At 43.9% G+C, this 22,484-nt stretch overlaps 1 protein-coding gene across 1 annotated transcript in view; it reads left to right on the top strand.

The window, feature by feature from the left end:
- Hs3st3a1 (heparan sulfate-glucosamine 3-sulfotransferase 3A1) overlaps positions 1–21,307 on the top strand; it is a 97,706-nt gene extending 76,399 nt beyond the window's left edge. Inside the window, exon 2 of the mRNA XM_052758602.1 lies at positions 18,286–21,307. Coding sequence (XP_052614562.1) covers positions 18,286–18,907 — 622 coding nt within the window. The 3' untranslated portion in view covers positions 18,908–21,307. The remainder of the gene's footprint in view (positions 1–18,285) is intronic.
- Positions 21,308–22,484: the final 1,177 nt, after the last annotated feature.

Below are 22,484 nucleotides of genomic sequence, written 5' to 3'. Positions count from 1 at the left end.
TAAACCTACACAGCTAGGACCACCTAATTTCTGGTAAAGGTATCAAAAACACGCACTGAACAAAAGACGTGGAGTCAACAAATGGTGTTGGCAAACCTAGGTAGCAACCACAGAAAGATGAAATCAGATCCCCATCTGTCACCCTGCACAAAATGAAGCCAAAGTGGATTGAAGACCTTAACTTAGACGCTGAAACATTGAAACTTCTAGAGACAAACTAAGGGGGCACACACTAATATGTAACTATTTGCAAGAACTTTCTAAACAAGACTCCAACTGGACTACATAAAATATATAGCTTTTTTTTTTTTAAAATTCTGCACAGCAAAGAAAGTCTTAGCAGAGAAAACAGATGGGTCACAGAGTGAGGGGAAATCTCTGTCAGCTATACTTTAGACAGGGAGCTAATATCCAGAATGTACAAAGAACTACACAAATTAAACGCCCAAGAAGTAACCTGGTATTATCTGTAGGTCTGTCTAAGTCATTGTAAATAGATGGAGCTCCATCTTTTTATCACCGGAAATGTTCTTTTATATATATTTACTATAATGTGTTGATTTTTTTTAAAGCCGATTTCTTAACTGTAGTCTTAGTAAGGATTAGTATGTTTCCTGTGTTAGGGAATGTAGTAGTACTGATGCTATTTTGGATGGTCTGCTACACGAGGAAGATGAGTGTATTTGAACTTGTATTTCTTTAAATTATTCATCCCCCAGCAGGGAATGCTTTGTTCTCTTCCACCTCCATGTTTTCAAATACTTTCTTCAAAATCCTCCATTTCTCACTTGATTCTAATGAGCCACCGTGATAAAATGAATTTGCATATAAAGTAGCTGAAGAGGGCACCTTGCTTGTGTCTGCAGCCCCTCCACTTTGTTGTCCATGCAGATCATGTGAAGGCCACTTGTGGTGCCTTTGGCATCAGCCCCTCACTCTCTGCTCGCACAGCTTGGTTTGGTCAGCCTTCTCTAAACCCCTTAGTCAGGATCAACATTCTTTGAATGTAAAAACCTGCTCAGTATGGTGGTTCTGCTACTGAAATGTGTTGATCCCAATGCCTACCCCCTCTAGGTGGCAAGCTCTTTGAAGGCAAGAACATTGTAATCCAAGCAGCTCTATTTTCTAATAGGATATTTGGCCCAAGTAGACACTCCATGAATGTTTGCTAAGTCAAGATCTTGGTTGAGAACAAACCTGTCATTGTTCAAACAGTAATAATTCAACACATATTGACCTTCTTAGTCATTCAGAATGTACCTGTTAGACATGTACAGCAAATTACATAACACACTCCCCAACTTACATTGGTCCTACTTAAGAGTTTCTGACTTTATGGTGATTGGAAAGAAAGACTTTTTCAGTAAAAACTGTATTTTGAATTTGGAGTTTTGGTATTTTTCCTGGTCTAGAGATGTTCATAAAGCACTCTGATGATGCTGGGCGGCATGAGCCCTGGACCACAGCTCCCAGCCATCCACAAGACTGAGAAGCCTCTGGTAAAGATGAGTGCTGAAATGAGGGGCAAATGGAAAGACTCACACACTGCACTGGGGAAAGCAACACACTCCACAGGACCCCAGCAATTTCATAATGTTAAACATAGAACTGTTCAGTGAACCGGCATTCTTCCTCCTTGCTACTTAGAGAAAAAAAAAGTTTGTGTTCACGATAACTGGAAACAAAAGTTTGGGGCTGTTATGTTTGTGATTGCTAAAAACTGGAACCAAGTCAGATGTCCTCTGACAGGTCAATAGACAAACATACTGCCCTGCATCTATACAACAGAACACTACTCAGCCGTAAAAAGGACTGAGCTATTCGTGCCCATGGCAGCTTGAACTGGATCTCCACCACATGGAGGCAGTGTGAAATGAGCCAATCACAGAGAGCCGTAGGCCACGTGATCCCAGTTGTGTGTCATTCTTAAAAGGACAAACAACAGCAACAGAGACCAGATCTAGACAAATGGTTGCAGGGTGAGGGGAGAGTAGGGCTATAAAGCAATTCATGAGAATGGAATGATGAGACAGTCTTATGTTCTGATCACAGGTAGTTATGCAAACCTATACCATAGCATGCACAAAGAGTTGAACCCTCCCCACAAAGTTGATTCTCTTATGCATGAGTTTAATATAAAACAAAACTTTGCTTGGGGACATAAAAGAAAATTTGTATAGGTGAAAGCTGCTGCATTTCTCCAGATTGGTGGACTTAGGGTGGAGAGGATGGCTTTGCTTTCTAAACCCATCACTGCATTTTATGAAATCCTAGTGTCATTGTCCAGGAAGAGGGGAAATGTATTTTATATAAATATTTTTCCAATTCTCCAGTCCGTGTGGAGGAGACCACACTCAATAGAGTATGTGCAAGAGTAAAATAAGTAGGAAAATTCATGTGAGATGTGAGACTATGGAAATAATAACAACACTCTGCAGGGAACAGAGTAAATGTAAAATAGAAGAAATCTGACAGACTGAAAAGGATTAGAGAGCAATTCGGTATATGACTCCAATGGCACATAGGGGCTGGGTAAAATAGTTGCCTGCTTAATTTAAAAATTAAAAAAAAAAAAAGATTTCGAATCTTTATTCAACCACGGAAAGAGGGCCAGAAAGATTGTAAGAGATGTGGAGGACTGCTGTGAAACACTTTTAGAAGTGGCATGGCCCATGTAATCAAGAACACACACCAGCTGTGGCTACCTGTGCAAGTGCATGTACACACACACACACACACACACACACACACACACACACACACACACACACACGGGGGGGGGGCGGGCGTCAAGGGTTGGAGAGATAGCTCAACTTTTGAGATCGCTAGTTTCTCGTAAAGAGGATGGAAGTTTGGTTCCCAGCACCCACATAGTAGCCCACAACCATTTACAACTACCGTCCCAGGGGTATCTGACACCCTCTTCTGGCCTTTGCAGGCACTAGGCATGCACATAGATACATACACATGCAACAAAACAATCTTACATGTAAAATTTTTAAAAGAAAAGTATTAAGACATGGAAGTAGGAGGTAGTCTAATTGAGAGGTAGCAGGAGTCTTCAGAGTGGGTGCATTATATGAGAGGGAAATCAGAGATGAAGTATGTTCATAATATATTGTTTGCATGTATAAAATCATCAAAAATTAAATAAAAATCAATAACGTTGAGAAATGTTTAAAAGGCCACTTGGGAAGCAGTTGTGTTCCCACGACCTCAGCACAGCACCTATGAGGCTTTGTTTCTGTGCAGAAGGAAGGGTCCAGGTCCAGTGCACAGATGCAAGGCATCTGCCACATCTCTGCTGTGGTGGAGACACCTATCACATGTGAGCCGCTTCGTCTGCAGGGTCTGTGCCTGACAGCCCTCGGGTTTATTTGGCACCAAGGGTCCTGTCTGGCTGCCTCGTTTTTCTTCCTAATGACTTCCCCGGGTCCTCTGCACGTTCTCTGGGCCCACCCTTCACATTTCCAAGTCCCTGGACAAGGGTACCGCTGAAGGCTCACATACCATGTGTCTAAACATTTTAAAAGTTATAAATCAAGCCAATACACTGTTAGATGAAATGTCTCGCTTTGACAGATATTCCTTGGTAACAATAAAACAGAAAAATAAGCTTAAATCTATTGTTTTTGTATGTCTGAAAGTTGGCAAAACACCAAAGATGACTCAATTTAATTATTATTTCTCATTTGGGATTTTCTGTAGATGGGCCAGCAGTGTTTGGATGAGCCATAAAATAAAGATATACACAAATCATGACCTATGGCACTCACACAGTAAGATTTATTTTTCAGCCCTAAACTTTCAGTAAATACTAATTATGTTGCAATCAATATTCCTCATATTAATTTTATTCTATTGACAGTGATGGTCTCAATCACAGACTGAGAAATGTTTTCTGAAAAGATCCAGATCGTAAATAGTTTAGACCTGCATGCCATATGTCTTCTGTTCCTCCCCCTTTTTGTGTACTTACAGTTCAAAAGCTGAATAGACAGTGTGCAAGCAAATAGGTATGGACATTTCCACAAACGTTTGTGGATTAGAAAAAAAAAAAAAAGCTAATTATCAGCATCCTCTGATTCCGTGAAGGAATTCCTCAGAAGGAAACCCCGTATCGGTTAAGCAATCACTTACCACTCTCTCCACTCAGCCCCTGGCACTGTGGGATGCTTTTTTTTTTGGGGGGGGGGGGATGCTTCTTATTAGTGTTGCATACAGGTAGAACCAGAAAGTTAAAGAAAATAACACAGGCTTGGAGTACAGAATTGCGTTTGGTGATCACAGATATAAAGAATTTTGAGATGTGGAAATTGTAAGATACTCTGATAAAAAATGTAAATTAAGATCAAACGTGAAACTTAAGAAATCAAGTTATTAATAGCTCAGTTGGGCATGTGCCAGACGATTGCGTTAATCTCAGTAAAACTTTGAAAATGCAACTTCTTTAAAGTTGACGCATTCATTTAAAAAAATGTGTAATTTAGTTTTATCAAGCCCTGTTTGGGTTAATGAGTTCTCAGAACCCGCTTAGGACACCTCCTACTTGCTCCTAGAGTCCATGTCATGAGGGCCCTGCTTTGCTACAGTAGATACCTGTTCAGAGTAGCACTGCGGTGAGTTCAGTGTGTGGGATCTCCTTCAGTCTTGGACTGGATCAGGAGAGGCAAAGGAGATGCACGCACGCACTCAGGCACGCATGCACGAGGCTCGCACGCACGCACACAGAGCATTACCAGGAGAAAGCTCTTTGGTGTTAACGAACAGGAAGCCTTTGCTTAGTACTGAGTTAGTCCTTTCTCTTAGCTGACTTCTTCTCTTACTCAAATCCTTCCCCAAATTAGTGAAGCATGTTCATCTCCAGTGTTGGCACCAGAGCATCCCTTGTGTGCTCTTAGCATCCAGGGATTTTGTTTCAAAACATTAGAGAAAGAGATTTGGAGAAGCATTTTCCTGGAGCCTGGATGAGGTTTGCGAAGAGAGTGTGCTCAGGTCTATGGGTTGCACTATATTGCTTACTGGCGAGATGGCTGCTATAGTAAGTGTGTGTGTGTGTGTGTGTGTGTGTGTGTGTGTGTGTGTGTGTGTGTGCATGTGAATGTGCAGTTCATGGGCCTTTCTGAACTGTAGGGGCGAACACCAGAGCCCTCTGTCAGTGTCCCTTTCTATAAATGACCTTACCCCTTCCCAGCGGCAAGAGGCCTGCCGTGCTGATGGACACTCACTCCTTGCATTCCTGAAGTTTGATGGCAGCTTCATTTCAGGATGTTATTATGCTACCACTTCGCCCTGTCATGTTGTAGAGTGAGGCTTATGATGAATGTCTGGCATTATTTTTGGTATGGTTTCGGTATTACATTAGTATGGTTTTCTACTGCTGGGAAGTCTCAAGACTCGCCCAGGATGCTGAAGATAAATTTGAAAAAGAACATCCAGAGCATCCGGGCTTCCAACCACTGCTGCCACTGAAGCTTCAAGCTCTTCTTCCGTCCCAAACTGAAAAGGCCTTTGATTTTGTTCCTACTCTGTGTTTAGGACCAAGAAACAGGAAGAAGGAAAACAAAATGCAGGGAGTGGAAGGGGAGGAGTGACGGAACCAAAGCCCAGCACCGCCAAAATGGAGCAAATTCGCCCTGCAGTCTCAGATTTACTCGGCTCCTGTCCTCACAGCTTTTTTTTTTTTTTTTCCTACAATCTTTGCGTGTTGCTTGCCAAGTCAGGGAGCACAGTCTGCCTTATCTCCAGCTGTATACGTGCTCAGGCCCGATAATTTCAGGCTGCTGAGACAGCGCCTCGCTGACGCCCCTGCCCACAGTAACACAGCTCCCATAGAGGTTCTCAAACCCATCCTTCGTGAAACTCCTGTCAGGAGCCAGGGTGAGCTCAGGTGGGGACTTGATGAGGCCGCCGCTGAGGACCCAAGAGCTCACCTGCCCTTGGCCTATGGTCTCCACGTTTTCATTAAAAATTCTACTTCTCTCTTCTAAATAGGTGGCTTAAGACGTGGTTAAAGCACCAGGTAAGCAGAAGAAAGCAGCTTTTACCTTAACTGAGGGCCCACGTTTAACAGAGTCTTCCTGGTTCCAAGTCATTCAGGGTATGTCTCCTCTGTGGTTGGGCTGTGCTTTATTTATAGTTATCTTATGCTGGCATATGCTGGTGGCACATAACCACAAATTTTACTCTTCAGGAACCAACATCAGAGTAGCCATGTGTACTCTGGGCACAGTAAATTTTAGAAATAAGGCCAAATGAAGTAAGATAGAGTAGTGGACTATGGGTTGAGAGACACAGGATCTCAGCCAGCCCTGTGTCATGGAAACTGAAGAACTGGGTGTTGACAGGAAGGCACTGGAGGGCTCAGGAGACTTCTCCCCCACCCCAGGCCTACAATACCAGGGAGCTTCTCAGGGAACAGCAGTGAGGAATGTTCCCATCTTTGAACAATTTGTCCACCACACCCTTATTTTTATGGTCTATCTGTAGTCTCTGAGGTCTATCTATAATCTCCTAGTTTGTTTCCCTGTCTGTCTGTCTGTTGGTCAGTCTGTCTGTCTGTTAGTTGTCTGTAAATACTCACACCCCTCAGGGCTTGTGAATTCCCAGCTTTGGTTCTAGAGACCATGTAATGTGGTGCTGTTTTATTTCTGCTACATGTGGCCTTTCTAACTACATTAAATGCGGTTTTGTAAGACTTTTATGCTGTTCTGATTTTAGATGTTCCTAACTTTTTTTTTTAAAACACACAGACTTCATTCAAGAAATACACAGACTCATTCAAGACCATTTCACTTTGCTTGTTCAGTCATTTGGCTAAAAGGAACATGCAAGTTTCTTTCCAAAGACAGGGGCGGGTGTGAATTTTCCTGACTCTTTGCACTTCCGCACTTTGAGATACTACATCAGATGAAATAAAGCTTAGTTAGGTATAAAGGTGTTTTTTTTTTCTTTTAAACTTTTGCTACCATTGGGCACTTACACTAAATAAAGTCTAAGGCTACATTCCCCGATCTCTCCCTCTGTGGTAGCCCAACTGTATTATGTTACTTTTCTGTGTGCATGCCTGTGAGACTCTCTGTTCCCAAGCCCTATCACCCTCGCTGGCACTTGCCCATGTGGATCTGTGCTAGGGGTGAGTGCCAATGGCAAGGAGCAGGGCCTGCAGACAGCATAGAGCAGTGGAAGGAACCTCTTAGTCCCAGAGATAGCCTCAACCCTCTGTGGAGGGGCCTAGGATAGCCCTAACCCCAGAGTGGTTTCTCTGGTTCTGATTGTCTGCCAGACAAACAAGGGAGCACGTGATCCCACCTTGGAGCAGACTTTGAGACAACACAGTCAGATGTGGAAATGTCACCTTAAGCTTATGACTATATCAGTTCCTGGGTGAAGGAGACTGAAGTTCAGAGGGGACAGCAAAACTTGTGGGACACGGCTGTAGTTTAGACCATTTGTTTACAACCTTCCTAACGCTGCAACCTCATGTTGTGGTGACCCCCAACCATCAAATTATTCTGTTGCTATGCTACTTCATAACTGCAATTTTGCTACTGTTGTGAATCACAGTGTAAGTATCTGATATGTGACCCCTGTGAGGGTCATGACCCACAGGTTGAGAACCATTGCTTTAGCTCATCAGTGAATGATGTGATGAAGGGGGCTGACTGGGAGACTCTCAGCATCCACAGGCATGGCCACTCTACACTTGGGATCAAAGATACCTCTTGTCCTCCCTGTTCAAGGTGGCTCTTCAGTATTCAATGACCACAGATGTATTTTCTGCCTTTCCTAAGTTTCTCAATGAGCAATCAAGAATCCTTGACTTTCTGTACTCCCCTGGGGTTTCATTGTTGAAATAAACCTTGGTACGTGTTGAATCCTGGATCCTGGAACAGTCAGAATGGCTTCCATTCCCTCCTGCTCCTTGACCATTTAGAATCTTGGAAGGCAGTGACCGTCCACAGCATGGGAAAGCATTCCAGCCACTCAATCTAACATTTAACTTCTCCCACTGATGGTACGATTATTAGAATGGCCCATACAAGTTTGCTCAGTGTGGGAGCTGGTTTGTAACATCAGTCTCCTTCTCCCTCAGAAGCCAACTCAAACATCAGCAGAAGGGAGTTTCTTTTCCAGCTTCACAAGTCACGTTTTGAGTGGGGTCTCACATCACAACAGCAGGAAAAGAAATATTAGCCTGAGTGCGCCTTGGCCCCAGGGACAGTAAGCTGACAGCTCCTGACTCAGTGTGGTTTCCTCCCTTCTCAGACACACACGCTTAGGGTTCTCCAGGGACTACCTGCCGACATTGGCCATCCAGAGAGAAAGTCCTTCCTGGCGCAAGCTGTAGCTGGAGGCTTGCAGAGATGACAGACCGAGAGTATGCACATGCAAATTGGCAAGATTTATCGATCCCTCAAGGTAAATCGTCCTTGTGCTGCAACCCAGGATTTCCCCTTGCAGCCATGTTTCCCTTGGAGAAGAGAGCTTTTGGAAAACAGGATAACAGGCTACTTCCTGCTTCAAGATTCAGGGACAGGCAATCTACATGCCAAGATGAATGGGGCAAGGAATACATTTAACAGTTAAACGTTTAGTCACAATGTCCAAGATGGCGAGTGATGCTGATAGGAGTCGTCACACTGACATTGCCTGGGCATTTGGAAGGGTTGAAAGAACATGCACTCTAACATGAGAAAGACCTAGAATTTTATTCTGTTCCTATTAGTCACAACTGTCGCTAGGGCAAACCATGTTATCCCTCTGTCTTCTGAAACTAAAATTCAAATTCTCAGTAGCTTCTCTGGTAGTGGTGAGACCAGAGGACATTATTCGTGTGCCTCAGTCTGTGGTAAATGCTTCCCAAGTGTCTATTGTCTACTTTCTTACAAGGTTCTTCCCAAGGCCTGGGCTTGAACTCCTGACTCCCCTGGATCTATTACTTTTAAGAAAGCCTGGTCTCTGAAGTTCATCTTGTAACCATGTCATCCTATTTCAAGGAAGTAAGGGGTAGATGCTGGTCTCCTCTGTCAGGAACTTGCTTTTATCAAATGCAGTCAGGTACTCAGCTCCAGACACCCTGGTCTTTCTGTTGCCACTCTTCAGAGAATTGGACACATTAGTGTCCCAAACCATACACGGAATCAATCGTGTTTTGCTGATGAGGAAATGGAGGCCCAAAGTACCACAGTGACTTGCCTAAGGTCATACAGCTTATTAATAGCAGAAAGTGGCTGACATCTGTATTATTTCTCTCAGTTCTGAGTTTCCTCAGAAGCTGGACTTTCTGCCGGACTTCACAGGGCTGTGAAACAGCCATATTTTAGAACAACACCAATGCTGTGTCTCCTTCTGGGTTGTTGGGAAGAAATAACTCCTTTTTTGCAAGTAATTCTAACCCTAGTGAACAGAAAACTACACACGTGTTTCTATTTTGTGGTGGGAACAGGAATACCCTTACCCCAAACAACTTACTAGTTTGTAAAGTATTCATCATTTTCTTCCATTACACCTTTGTAATCCTCTTTGGGAATACCTCTGCCACCCCTATATAAACCACCCAGGGCATCCTCATCTCCCTGCTCTACACATGACTCTTATTCTCCCTCTCCTCTGTCATTCCCACCATCAACACCAAGTTCCACACACGTGGATTACATTGGGAGAGCTTTCTAAAGCACTCAGCCACCAACGTTCTTGTCTAACCTGCACATGCTTCCAGTCATTTCCATGTCTGATTATGTACTCCTCTGCCAGTCTCCAGACACATGACTCCCCCGTTCCTGTACGCAGCCGAGTCCTTCACCCCATCTGTCTTCAGTCCAGAGTCCAGGCCTTTCTGCATCTTCCATGGTCTGAGTCACTCTCTCGGGTTCTCATTTTCTCCAGCAGTTGGCCAAGCTCTTGTTTTAGGTTCCGTGTTTGTGGATTCCTTTTCTCAGCCCCTATAATTGATGGCTTCTTATCGGATGTAGCAGGAATCTTAAATGGTCTTATTAATAAAAAACAAACCTGGAGCCAGGTATTGGGGTGAATGCTGGAAGATCAGAGAAGCAGAACAAGCCACATCCACCTCACCTTGCGAAATCCTCAGCTGATCCTGTTTTCTCAGACTGGAAGCCGCTGAGTCCTTATCCAAATAGATCTCAGCTGAACTGTTTCTTGAAAGCCTGAATGCTTAACCAGCTCTATCTAGTTCCTGGTCCTCACGCCTTATATACCTTTCTGCTTTTTGCCATCACTTCCTGGGATTAAAGGCTCACTTCCTGGGGTTAAAGGCGTGAGTCACCATGCCTGGCTGTTTCCAGTGTGGCTTTGAACTCACAGAGATCCAGATGGATCTCTGCCTCCCAAGTGAGAGGATTAAAGGCGTGTGTACCACCATTTTCTGGCCTCTATATCTAGTGGCTGTTCTGTTCTCTGACCCCAGATAAGTTTATTAGTGTGCACAATATTTTGGGGAACACAATATCACCACAATCGGATGCATTATAATCAAGTCAAAAGCGCAGGGGAGAGCACCAATGACTGTCTGGGTTAGCGCTTCTCAACCTTCCTAATGCTCTGACTCTTTTTGTGGGGCCTCATGGTGTGGCAACCCCCAGCCAAAAAATTATTTTTGTTGCTACTTCATAACTATAATTTTATGACTGTTATGAATTGTAATGTAAATATTTGATATGCAGGGTATCTGATATGTGACCCCCAAAGGGATTGCAGCACACAGGTTGAGAACTGCTGTATTAGGTGATATTAATTATTATATATTTTTATATATATTATATATATAAACTAAATATATAATATACATTTAAAATATAAATATATTATATATATTATATTTTTATTATATTATTATTAATTCATATGTATATGAGGAGATCCTAGGCCCATTAAATCTCTCTTACAGAGTTGCAACAATAAACTGAGAATGTTATTTCCAAAATATCTTGCAAGGACCACTTGCAAAGTTGTCTTCAGATAATTCCTTCCTTCAGGCCAGATTCTTGAGCGTCTTCTCTATGGCGATGCCCACCGCTTTGCCCCAGCTGTGGGAATAGGCATCCATGTGTAGGACAGATGTTATGCAGTTCCTGTTCTTCTGGTTTATCTGGGGAAAGAGAAGTGGTCCTGCGTGGCCTAGGTAGCCAAGTCCACTCCTTTCCCTCTGTCATCTACATTTCCACAAATTGGAGATGTGCCTGTTTTGGCAAATGTGATTTTTTTTTTTTGTTTGTTTTGTTTGGGTTTTACGAACTATGTGTTTTTCTTGGAGCCTTATGGGAAACTGGTCATCTATTTTTTATGAGCATAGTAAAATATTTATCCAGCTTTAACTTAAATACATAAAGACACACAAATCAGAAAGTACAGCTCCACTGCCGATTTCCACAAAGTGGATATGTTGTGTGAGGAGTGTCCAGACAGGTGTGCTCCATCACTTTGAAAGCTTTTCTTCTTCCTTCCCCACATGGATTCCCCCATGGGCAACAACTGTTTCGACATCTAGTCAGTTCAGGAGTTTCTTGTTTGTTTTGTTTTGTGTTTTATAGGGGTGTGTGTGTGTGTGTGTGTGTGTGTGTGTGTGTGTGTGTGTGTGTGTGCATGTGAGCAGTCATGGGGGAGGCACACTCATGCATGTGGACACCAGAGGTACTGTCAGGTATCTTCTGTTGTCTCCAATTGCTTCTCCACCTCATTATTATTATTATTATTATTATTATTATTATTTTGAGACAGAGTCTCTCACTGAACTTGGAGTTCACTGATTTGGCCAACCAGGCTAGCCATCGAGCCCCAGTGCCAGGATTACAGACACACAGTGCTGTGTCTGACTTTTTATATATGTTCTGGGAATCTGAGCTCAGGTTGTCATGCCTACATAGCAAGCACTTTACCACTTGAGCCTTCTTCCCAGCTCTGATCATCAAGTTTTCATGGAGGAAGTCATATTAGCTCCTTTTCTGTTGCTGTGATAAAATGCCATGGCCAAGGCAATTTATAGAAAAAAGGGGGGGGGTGTAATTCTGGGCTGACAGATCCATAGGGATAGATAAGAGTCCATCACCACCATCACAGAGAGGAAGCAGGGCCACAAGCACTGTGCATGGTGGCAGGAACAGCTGAGAGCTCACATCTCAAACCGTCAGGGAACAGAGAGACCAAACTTGAAATGGAAGCAGGTCTTTAAACTCTCAAAACCCACCCTTGTGACATACTTCCTCCACCAAGCCACACCTCCAACCCCTGCCCCCCAAGTAGGAACACCAGCTGAGGACCAAGTATTCAAATGCCAGAGACTCTGATGACATGTCATTCAAACCACCACAACAGTCATACAGCAGATGCATTGCAGGACTGCCTGTGTGGACTGGCTGTGTTTATTAGCGTTGTTTGTGAAACTCATCAACAAGCAGGTGTGTCTGGCGGAAGTGAAGTCATCCATCCTGACTGCCCTGTGTTCTGAGGCCCTGTGTTGGGTATATATTTACTTCTGGGTTTTGATGAGCATTTGGGACCCTTGAATGTGGGACCATCATTGTTATGTGAACATGGATGAACAGCTGTGCAAAATCACTAGGCACGGAATTGCCGGGGACATGTGCTCAGCTTTGGTAAATGGTGCTAAGCAGCTCTAGAATCACTGTGTCAGCTTGCTCTCCACCAGCAAGATGCCAGTTATTGCTCATCCTCACACACACTTGGAAACCTCATCGCTTCTATTCCAGTTGTCTGAGTGGATGAGTCATGTTATGGTATTGATACAGGATTTTAATTTCCACTTCCCTAATCCAATGACTTCTCAGAAATTAATTGAACATTTGGATATTGTGTTTTGTATAAAATGGTTACTCAAGGTTTTTTCTCATTTTTCTTTCAATCTGTTTATTTTTCTTTAACTTATTGACTCCTTTATATTTTACAGATATGGCTTGTGACAGATACACATTGTGTAAACATTTTCTTTCATTCTGAGGTTTGCCTCTTTACCCACTTGATGGTATCATTTGATGAATAAACATCTTTGCTTTTCATTTATTTCAACTTATCATTTTATTACATTTATTTCTTCAATTCATTCTAAACATTTTCCCTCCATCCGAATCATGAAACTGCTCTTATAAATTTCTGTCCTACGTATATCTATAAGCAATATGGAATTGATTTTCATGTTTGATAAGAGGTTGATTGATTAAATGAAATTATTAAAAACAAATTAGAATGGAATATTTATCCATCTATTTGTCCATTCATTCATCCATCCATCCATTTATTTATTCATTTAAAGCTACTTCCAAAGATGGCTGGTAGCAATTATACAGGGAAGGTAGGGGTTGAGAAGACAGTGTGAGGGCCTTGGGAATCCAGGAGTGTGGTAATATTGTGTTCCCCAAAATATTGTGCACCCTAATGAACTCATCTGGGGTCAGAGAACAGAACAGCCACTAGATACAGAGGCCAGAAAATGGTGGCACACACACCTTTAATCCTAGCATTCCAAAGGCAGAGATCCATCTGGATCTCTGTGAGTTCAAAGCCACACTGGAAACAGCCAGGCCTGGTGACTCACGCCTTTAATCCCAGGAAGTGATGGCAGAAAGCAGAAAGATATATAAGGTGTGAAAACCAGGAACTAGCCTGGTTAATCTTTTAGGCTTTTAGCAGCAATTCAGCTGAGATTTATTCAGGTGAGGACTTAGAGGCTTCCAGTTTGAGGAAGCAAGATCGGCTGAGAAGTTGGCAAGGTAAGGTGGCTGTGGCTTGTTCTGTCTCTCTGATCTTTCAGCATTCACCCCAATACCTGGCTCCGGATTTGTTCTTGTTAATAAGATCTTTTAAGTTTCATGCTACACAGAAGAAAGGGCCCAAATTGCTAAGAATGACTGAACACATGGGTCCCTTTTGTATCATCTTGTGGATATTAGATGCATACCAAATGAAGTTGCTGAGTGGCCTGGATGGCTCTTTTTAGATGGTTCTCATGGTAACTGAGGTGTCTGTATGCAGACTATGATGAAGCACTGGTCACCCAATCCTAGGGGCATCCTGCTCAGACTGTCTATGAGGCCCAACCACAAAGGTGGCTGTGTCCCCTGCCCAGTGTGGAGAGGGAAAGCCCTCCAGGTCATTCTAGTACTCCTGCCATCCACTACTGTCTTGACCTCTGGCTTTGGTAGAAAAGAACAATCGACTTAGCCTGTCTGCCATGGTGCCTGCTTGGCTCCAACGTTTCCTACACTGTAGACAGCTACAGGCACAATCCTAGTCCCATAGAGATTACCCAGTAACGGACCAGCTCCAAAGTGAGGGTGGAGTGATCTCTGAAGCAGACCTAAGCTCTAATGAACAACAGTTCTTTCTGGTATGATGGCCCCTTGTGGGAGATAACTGAATCTGCTTACAGAATGTACTCACCTCTCCAACACAACCAGTCCACTTCTGTCTCTCCAAAGATGGTGACCAGCTCATGACCTCCAATGTCTGTGCCAATGCTAGATATCCCAGGGCCATGGCAGAGAAGGCATTTCTGGTTTTATCTGGAGTCCTGTTATCTGGACTGAGAGAATCAGGGTCATCACCCCCTTCAGAGTGATACTTGGTATGATCTCTACAACAGTCACACTGGCAGTCCTCTATGGGCCAGATTCCTGAGGCATTAGGCTTGGCTTTTCTGTTGAGATGCATAAGCTCAGCTTAGGCAAGTTAAGTCACAGCGTGTCTCCCCTGAGCCCTGTCAGCCCTTAGAATGGATAAGCCACAAAACCCATTTTCTGATTTCAGATCAACTTGACAAACTGTCAAAAATTATTTTATTTCCCTTTGTTCTAGCAAGATGGAAACAAAACCACAGACCCTTTGAGTACATAGCCCCTGTGTTTAGTAATCTTTAAGCTGAAAGATGTAATCTAGCTAGATCCATCCTTCAAAGCCTGTGTTCCTTCTTGAGTGCTTAAAAAAGCTTATTGTGAACTCTGCTTAGCATGAAGTTTACTGTCTCTGTGTCCTCAGGTCCAGGAGTGTTAACCACATACGCATAGTGCAGTCAGTCTCCAGAAAGCTTGATGGCTTTGAACTGCTCTCCATGATGCAGCAATTCTCTACTCCCACTCTGACCAGTTGTGTTTTCCCATCCTATGAGCGACAAGAGCTGATGAGGCTAACTGTCTTGGGAAGTCCTGTTTGGGCTGTCTCTTTTCAAGCACCTATTTGGGAGAGGCTTTTTAAAACATGGATCATTTTCTGAGGTTTAGTAGCATTTGTTTTGGCCAAGCAGTCTGCAGCTTCAGTCTCTGAGAAAGGTTCCCAGGGGTCTCTCTGCTCCTAGAAACAAGCCAGCCAGGAACTCCTGCTAGTAGTTTGTTCTCTCTTTAAGATTCGGGTTCTGGTTGTTGTTGTTTTGTTTTTTGGTGGGGGAGCAGGGAAAGGTAGCTGTTTGGTCCCTGGGACTCCAATGGGTAGGGCCTAGGGGCTAGAGACCTGATCTGCCGGTCCAGAGATGGGGGCTTACCTGTTCCCAGTTAGTGTAGGGTAGGGAGCCAGGGAGGCTATATAGCAGGGGGGACTCTAGGATAACTGTGGCTTATAGTAAGTTGTGGTTTTACTCAATTACTGGGCAAGCCTCAATGAAACATTTCACTATTAAGATAAGAATTTATACCGTATCAAGCTGATAATAGAAAAATAAATAAAGAAATAAAAATGAAAAAAAAAAGATTCGGGGCAAAATGTGAAGTAAAGTAGTTATAACTCAAAGACTAGACAAGGAGGCAAGGATCCGCTTCTGTGTCCTTAAGTCACCCCACATCCCTTTCCCTTCCAGAGTATTTGGTGTTTGCTTAGAGCCCAACACTTTTCCATAAGTTTGATCAAATGTCTTTCACTGGGAAATTCCACCATCTCAGGACAGATTTCCCGGCTTGTCATCTACAAGGGCATCCTCAGTCCCGGAAGCAGCTTAGTCTAGCTGACTCCACAAGGAATTTGTCATGCACAGATGAGGAAGGGCAATGGGGGGGCATCTCAGTTTTGTGTCATGTACTTCAGGCTGTGCTCACCTATACCCAGCCCTTGAGGTATATTTAAGAAATGGTTCATGTGATGTATCATTTTATAAAATAAATTACAAAATTCTTCTAAAATTAAAAATAAAAGTTGAGTACCCTCAGTCAAACATACAACTAGCACTCTCCCTCACAGAAGAAGAGAATCACTTGATTAAAATTGCCAAAGTAACAAATATAAGGCTGAAGTCTCCATCGTATAAGCCGAGGCATTGTTAGCACTAGACACCACAAAGGCTGAGCAATGTGTGCCAGAAATAACCCACAGGGGAGAACGAATACTTGCAAAGTAATTGAGAGGACGTCTGCCAATTGGCCTTAAGACAATTCAGTTGGCATGGTTAGTGAGTAGATGGGGCAGGATAGAGGTGGAGGAGCTCATAAATGAACTTGGCCATCGTGATGAGGTCTTGAAGGAGATGCAAGGTGAATGAGATTCACGGGATGTGTTTTCACTTTTTACCTTTGACATTTTCCAAGTCGTGTATATGGAGCAAACATTGTGGGTGGGGAAGGTGATAAGATAACAGCAAAGAGAAGCACCCAGCACAAAGCAGATGCTTTTAGTACAAAAGCAAACTAGATATTACAGAATTTCGAGAGCAAAACAATCATTAGAATTAGAACCTAAATATAGCTGCCATGGATGGTACTTGCTTCAAGTGGGAACTCAGAACTCTTCTGTTTAACTGATAGGTATTGACAGGTAATGACTAGAATGCTGGTACTTAAGAAAGTTGATCAAGTCCCCATTTGAAAAATAAAGTGCCTTTATGACCTGAAAAGACAGATGGGGGGGGGGGAAGCATGTAGTTAAACCCATAGGAAGAGGCCAACAAAGCACAGCTTAAAAAACAGAGGGAGCAATTTTTAAAAAGGTAAAATGCAAATGAGTGAATTAGAAAGGGGTGGGGGTCCTAGCCAAGAAGGAATAAAGAAAGGCAGAATACACAAACTATGGCCGAGAATGGAGATAGAGCTGTGAGTACTCATTAGATGGTTTTTTAGAAAAATTTAATTGTCCCAAACCTACAGAAGACAAGATAGAGTATTAGAGCAAGCCAGTGCCTATCCAGGAAAGAGAAAACACCCAGAGATCACATGCTCCTTCTTGCCCCCTGCACATGCATTATCAGCCCTGAATGGAAGTGACTCCCATCAAATGCCAAAGGAATAGAAAAGAAACTAAGGTATTTAGAACACGACAATCAGGACTTTTCAAACCATTACATACAAGATGGAACCCTGAGGAGTTGTGAAGACAAGCATTTTGTGTTATATAAAGTCATTTTCTCTGTACTCAGGAGGCCTACCCTGCCCTACAAAGACCCCCAGTGGGGAGTCTGAAATCCAGGCTAATACCAGACCCACCATGCTGCCTTTGTTTCCCCCCATGCCCTGTACCTGTGCATGCAGCTACAGCATTAAAGTGTGCTTCTGTGTGCCGGGCTCTGGTGTCCTTGTCGCTGTGTTTTTCCTTTGGGGGCCTCCATTGCACAGGACCTTTGATAATGTACCAACCAGTTTGATTCAGTGACTAATGGACAGGCAGGCTATACAACATGGATATGCTGATTCGGGTCCTGGAGAGACAGAAGGGACTCTGGGAGATTCCACTGTGCTGTTTGGGATGGCATGCAATGTAAAAGTGTCGGATTGTTTGTTCCTGAAAGGTTTGTGCATTATTTTTGGGGCTGTTGTTGGAGACAAGTAACCAAAACTAGGGTGAAGTCAATCACCGAAAGGGGAGGAACAATTGTACATTTTGAGATTACACTTAGAAGGAGGGGCTGGAGAGATGGCTAAGTGGTTCTGAGTACTTGCTGCTCTTTCAGAGGACCAGAGTTCAGTTCCCATCGCTTCCATCCTCAGGAGGCTCACAGTCATCTTTAACTCCAGTTCCAGGAGCTCCAACTACCACTGATGTTGAGTAGTGTAGATGGATGACAGTAGCTAACAGAGCCTTTATTTTGTGTTGGGAGCATTTCAGAGCTCTTGAGGTGTGTTAATTGCCACAAAAACTGTATGACAGGGGCAATGATTATTCTGAGGTCCATACTCAAGGAATGCAACTGCCAACAGGCTTTCCGGAAGTCAGGGAGCTGGAACTGCAACCAGCCAGGGAAGTCAGAACCCTGATTGGGTGCTTCTTCAGTTCTTGGGGTCCAGAAGGGGACCTGGCTTCTTTACTCTCCCCAGATTCAACAATTTCTGCTTTCCGCAGGGACCTGATGCCCAGAACCCTGGAGGGACAGATTACCATGGAGAAGACGCCCAGCTACTTTGTGACCCGGGAGGCACCCGCGCGCATCTCGGCCATGTCCAAGGACACCAAGCTCATCGTGGTGGTGCGCGACCCGGTGACCAGGGCCATCTCGGACTACACGCAGACGCTGTCCAAGCGGCCGGACATCCCCAGCTTCGAGAGCCTGACTTTCCGCAACCGCAGCGCGGGCCTCATCGACACGTCCTGGAGCGCCATCCAGATCGGCCTGTACGCCAAGCACCTGGAGCCCTGGCTGCGCCACTTCCCGCTCGGCCAGATGCTCTTCGTGAGCGGGGAGCGGCTGGTCAGCGACCCGGCTGGGGAGCTGCGCCGCGTGCAGGATTTCCTGGGCCTCAAGCGCATCATCACCGACAAGCACTTCTACTTCAACCAGACCAAGGGCTTCCCGTGCCTCAAGAAGGCGGAGGGCAGCGGCAAGCCGCACTGCCTGGGCAAGACCAAGGGTCGCGCGCACCCCGCCATCGCGCGCGAGGTGCTGCGGCAGCTGCGTGACTTTTACCGGCCCTTCAACCGCAAGTTCTACCAGATGACCGGCCGCGACTTCGGCTGGGATGGATAGCAGATATAATTTAAAAAGAAAAAAAAATATCAAAATATAATATATTTTTTTACCATTCGGTAGAGGAAAGACATTTTAATATTTGTGTGTTAAGTTTGTGTTGCAGTAGTTTTTTTTTCTCCTGTCCCCATGGATAACCTGCATCAAACTTGCGCATGGCAGAAAAGGAGATTTCATGTATCTAAGCCCCTCCCATCTTCAGTTTGTTTATGTTCTGAACACTCACTCATTCGCAAAGGATAAGCACCGATCCCCACTAAACCTTTTAAGAAAATCCCCAGGGTAAACCTCCCTTCTGTTAGGTACAGAAACCTGACAGAATTGAGACCTGGCTTTCCATTTCTCTCTCTTTCTCCTGTGCCACTTTTTCTCATAAGTCATTTCTCAGTTAATGACACTCTGTGTATGCACAGGGCAGTTTTCAATTGTAGCTTTGATCCTTACACTACTGTGGCAAGCTTGTGGTGCATTTATAGAGATCACCATTTTCTATTTTAGAGGTAAGGGAAACAGTCTCAGGGAGGTTGAATGACTTATCTTAAAGCCAGCCGGATGGTGGATCCTGTCTGCCACTTTTTCTCTATTTTATGACTGGGGTAGGGGGTGGGGTTGAGACACCTGGGGCTTTAGAAGCTCTGGGGTGACCCCAAAAGGGCAGAGAGGGTTTGTTACTGCCATCTGAGTTCCAGGCTGCCCTATGGAACACACAGCCTCATTACATAGCTGTATTCATGGAAGTCACTGAGATGGGGACACAAGCCCTCTGGGGAGCCCCTCTTGCCTCTTGGCTGATCAAAGCATGCTGAGACAAGGAAATCTGACCCATGGGTGGTCATCTGAGTTCCAGAGAAATCACCGAATTCTTCTATTGAGGGAAGAGGGGCAGAAACAACTAGGAGGGTAGCAGAGTGCCACTCTCCTTGTTTTTGAAAGAAAATCTCCCTGTCTTTGTAGTATCTCATCTCCGACCTCGGTTAAGAAGCCTTTCTGGCTTCCCCCAGTTTTCACAGACTGAGACCTGTCACTCAGTCACTTTACCCGCCTCCTCATTTCCTACTCACATGGGTTATAACCTAATGCTCATTCATGATTGGAAAACATTCTAAGAAACACAGTTGCGGACGCGACCCCACCCCTTCTTGCCCACCCCCTGTCTAAATGGCTCAAATGAATCAATAGTGTATTGAGAGGACTCCTTGCTCTCTGAGTGGGTATTAACGAGATTAGCATTAATGGGAATTAAATTGCTTTAGCGAGGAGCACATACACACTGAACATATAAAGCATTCATAATTACTCCGTCAGCAGCATCCTATTACAGGTTTAAGATCAAGAAGAAAATACCTGCTGTTCTATCAATATTTCATCTACTAAAATTTAAAGGGCCGGATACTCTAGTCTACGAAAGCAATAGTCTGCTCTTCTCTGCTGTCAATCAAGAGAAGCTAAGTTGTTTTACAATACGCTGGGTGACTGTAAGTTTGTCATAGTGCCCCATCAGGGATGTCCATGTCTCTTAAGAAAAGGAATATGGGGTTGAAAGGAAGTGAGGACGTTCTTTTAACTTTCTACGTGTTTTGTCATCTTCAGGTTCATTTGTTAATGTCCCGTTTATGGGATGTAAGCCCCAAACTCAGGTCACTTTTTCCGCTTGGTCTCCTTCACTTCAGTGCCCTCAGCCTTCAGTGGCACAGTCTATTTTCAGTGGACGTGCGTCCTCACCAGCAGCCACAAGAGACTCATGTTAAGCTCTGCTCATCTTTGAATTTGTTATGTTTGTGCTTCTGAATCTTTTGTATTCCTCTCCCTGCCTGCCATTATGCAAAAGCGGCTTGCACAAAACCAGAATTGTATCTAACAGCTGCACTCAGTAACCTTCCTCTTTTCCCAGGGAAGGGATAATAAAAGAACAAAATCTGAGTGTGAAGGATCTCTGGCTTGTAGCTGGTTTTGTTCGGATAATTTAAGATAGGAATCAATGAAAAAAGAGTCGTCCAGGCAAACTTTCAAACTTGTGAGTGTCCCTAAAGGTGTCTGAAGTTTTGAATCTTGGGCTAATGGATGATGAACAAGACTGGGGTTCTCTCAGTTTCACTGAAGACATGGGGCAGAATGCTTCTGCCTTCAGTGGAGAGCGCACTCCTGCTGTGAATGGAATTGGCTCCCATTTATGCTGTCCATTTAGCTACACCAAACAATAGGCTTTGATCTCAGGTGGAACAGGAGGGCCCTCCTTCCTTAAGCTGTCTTCTGTGAAGCCATGTTCACCACCCCTGTGCTTTTCTTTGGGCTGGGACATTATCAGGGACAGCAGCTTCAGGATGAACCCTTAGCTTCTGGACCATGGGTACAGCATCTGAGAGTATCACTCAGCACCTGAGATCCATTGATCTTATTCCAGTATCTGGGCATTAATAGGCTTCTAGAAAATAGATGTCTATTATTTTACAAGGATTAATCCCACTCTAATTTTCTTATGTTTGTAGCATCTTCAACTATAAAATAAACTTCAATGACAGTGTGGCTTGAATCTCCAGCTTGCATTCCACTGGAGGGCTTAAAAACATAGACACGCCGGTAAAGGCCCAACCCCCCATTTTACAGCTGCAAATGGGGGGAGTTTCTACTAGCATCCTCGTCTGTTCTGCCAGCTGAGCCATACCAAACCTGTCACCCACAAATGGGTCTGTAAAATAGTCATGCTTTATAGTCACAGAGCAGACTCCCCCGTCAGCAGTTGAGATCAATCACTGCTCTTCCCGAGGAACCGAGCTCAGTTCTTAGCACTCACATTGGAAAATCATAACTGCCCATGAATCCAGTCCTGGTGATCCAATGATTTCTTCTAGCCTTTGGAAGCACTACAAGTGCACATGCACGTGCACACACACACACACACACACACACACACACACGATTGAAAAAATTTTTACAAAATAAGGTAACCTACCATCTCACGTCAATAGCAGCTTTCCACTCCCATTCACATTGCCTTACAGGTGGAGGAAGTTAAGATTTAAGAGTGTGGTCCTTAATAAAAGATAACTTTCCATCTCACGGAAATGTCGAGACGCCCTTTTTGGTGTCCCCAGTGATAAGAGCTATGATATCTTAAAGGCCAATGCCCCGTCTGCTACCAAATATTCTGTACTACCCAGATGAACCTCCAAGACAAAAAATAGTGTCAGTCAAGATGTCGATCATGCTGAAGTTCCTGGCTTAAAATGAAATCAATCAGTCGTAAGGCCAGTGTGTATCTACGAATAAAAGGTACACTTGTATTGACGCTTGGCTAATATCCTCTCAGCCACCATTCCAACATTTCCGTTGGAACTTGTAGTGAAGACATCCACATTTGATGTCCTGTGCCAAGAGAAGTACTAAAGAGAAAAGTATCAGGCTTTTCTAGTTACAGTTTCGGGAGCAGCTCCTAATGGATGGATAAGCACATTTCTGTGAAGCAGGATCAGTAAACTTTAGGTGGGAAAATAATGACCCAACAAAACAGGCACTCTCAAGGTCAAATATTGAAGTTTCAATTTGTGACCATAATACCATGATAGTATTTCTTGTCATA

Source organism: Peromyscus californicus, unplaced genomic scaffold (assembly GCF_007827085.1).
Source record: "Peromyscus californicus insignis strain IS unplaced genomic scaffold, ASM782708v3 Scaffold_3__1_contigs__length_106647218, whole genome shotgun sequence".
In the NCBI taxonomy this organism is placed as follows: domain Eukaryota; kingdom Metazoa; phylum Chordata; class Mammalia; order Rodentia; family Cricetidae; genus Peromyscus; species Peromyscus californicus.
The sequence above is the reverse complement of the archived record's forward strand: the minus strand, read 5'-3'. Positions and strand labels throughout refer to the sequence as shown.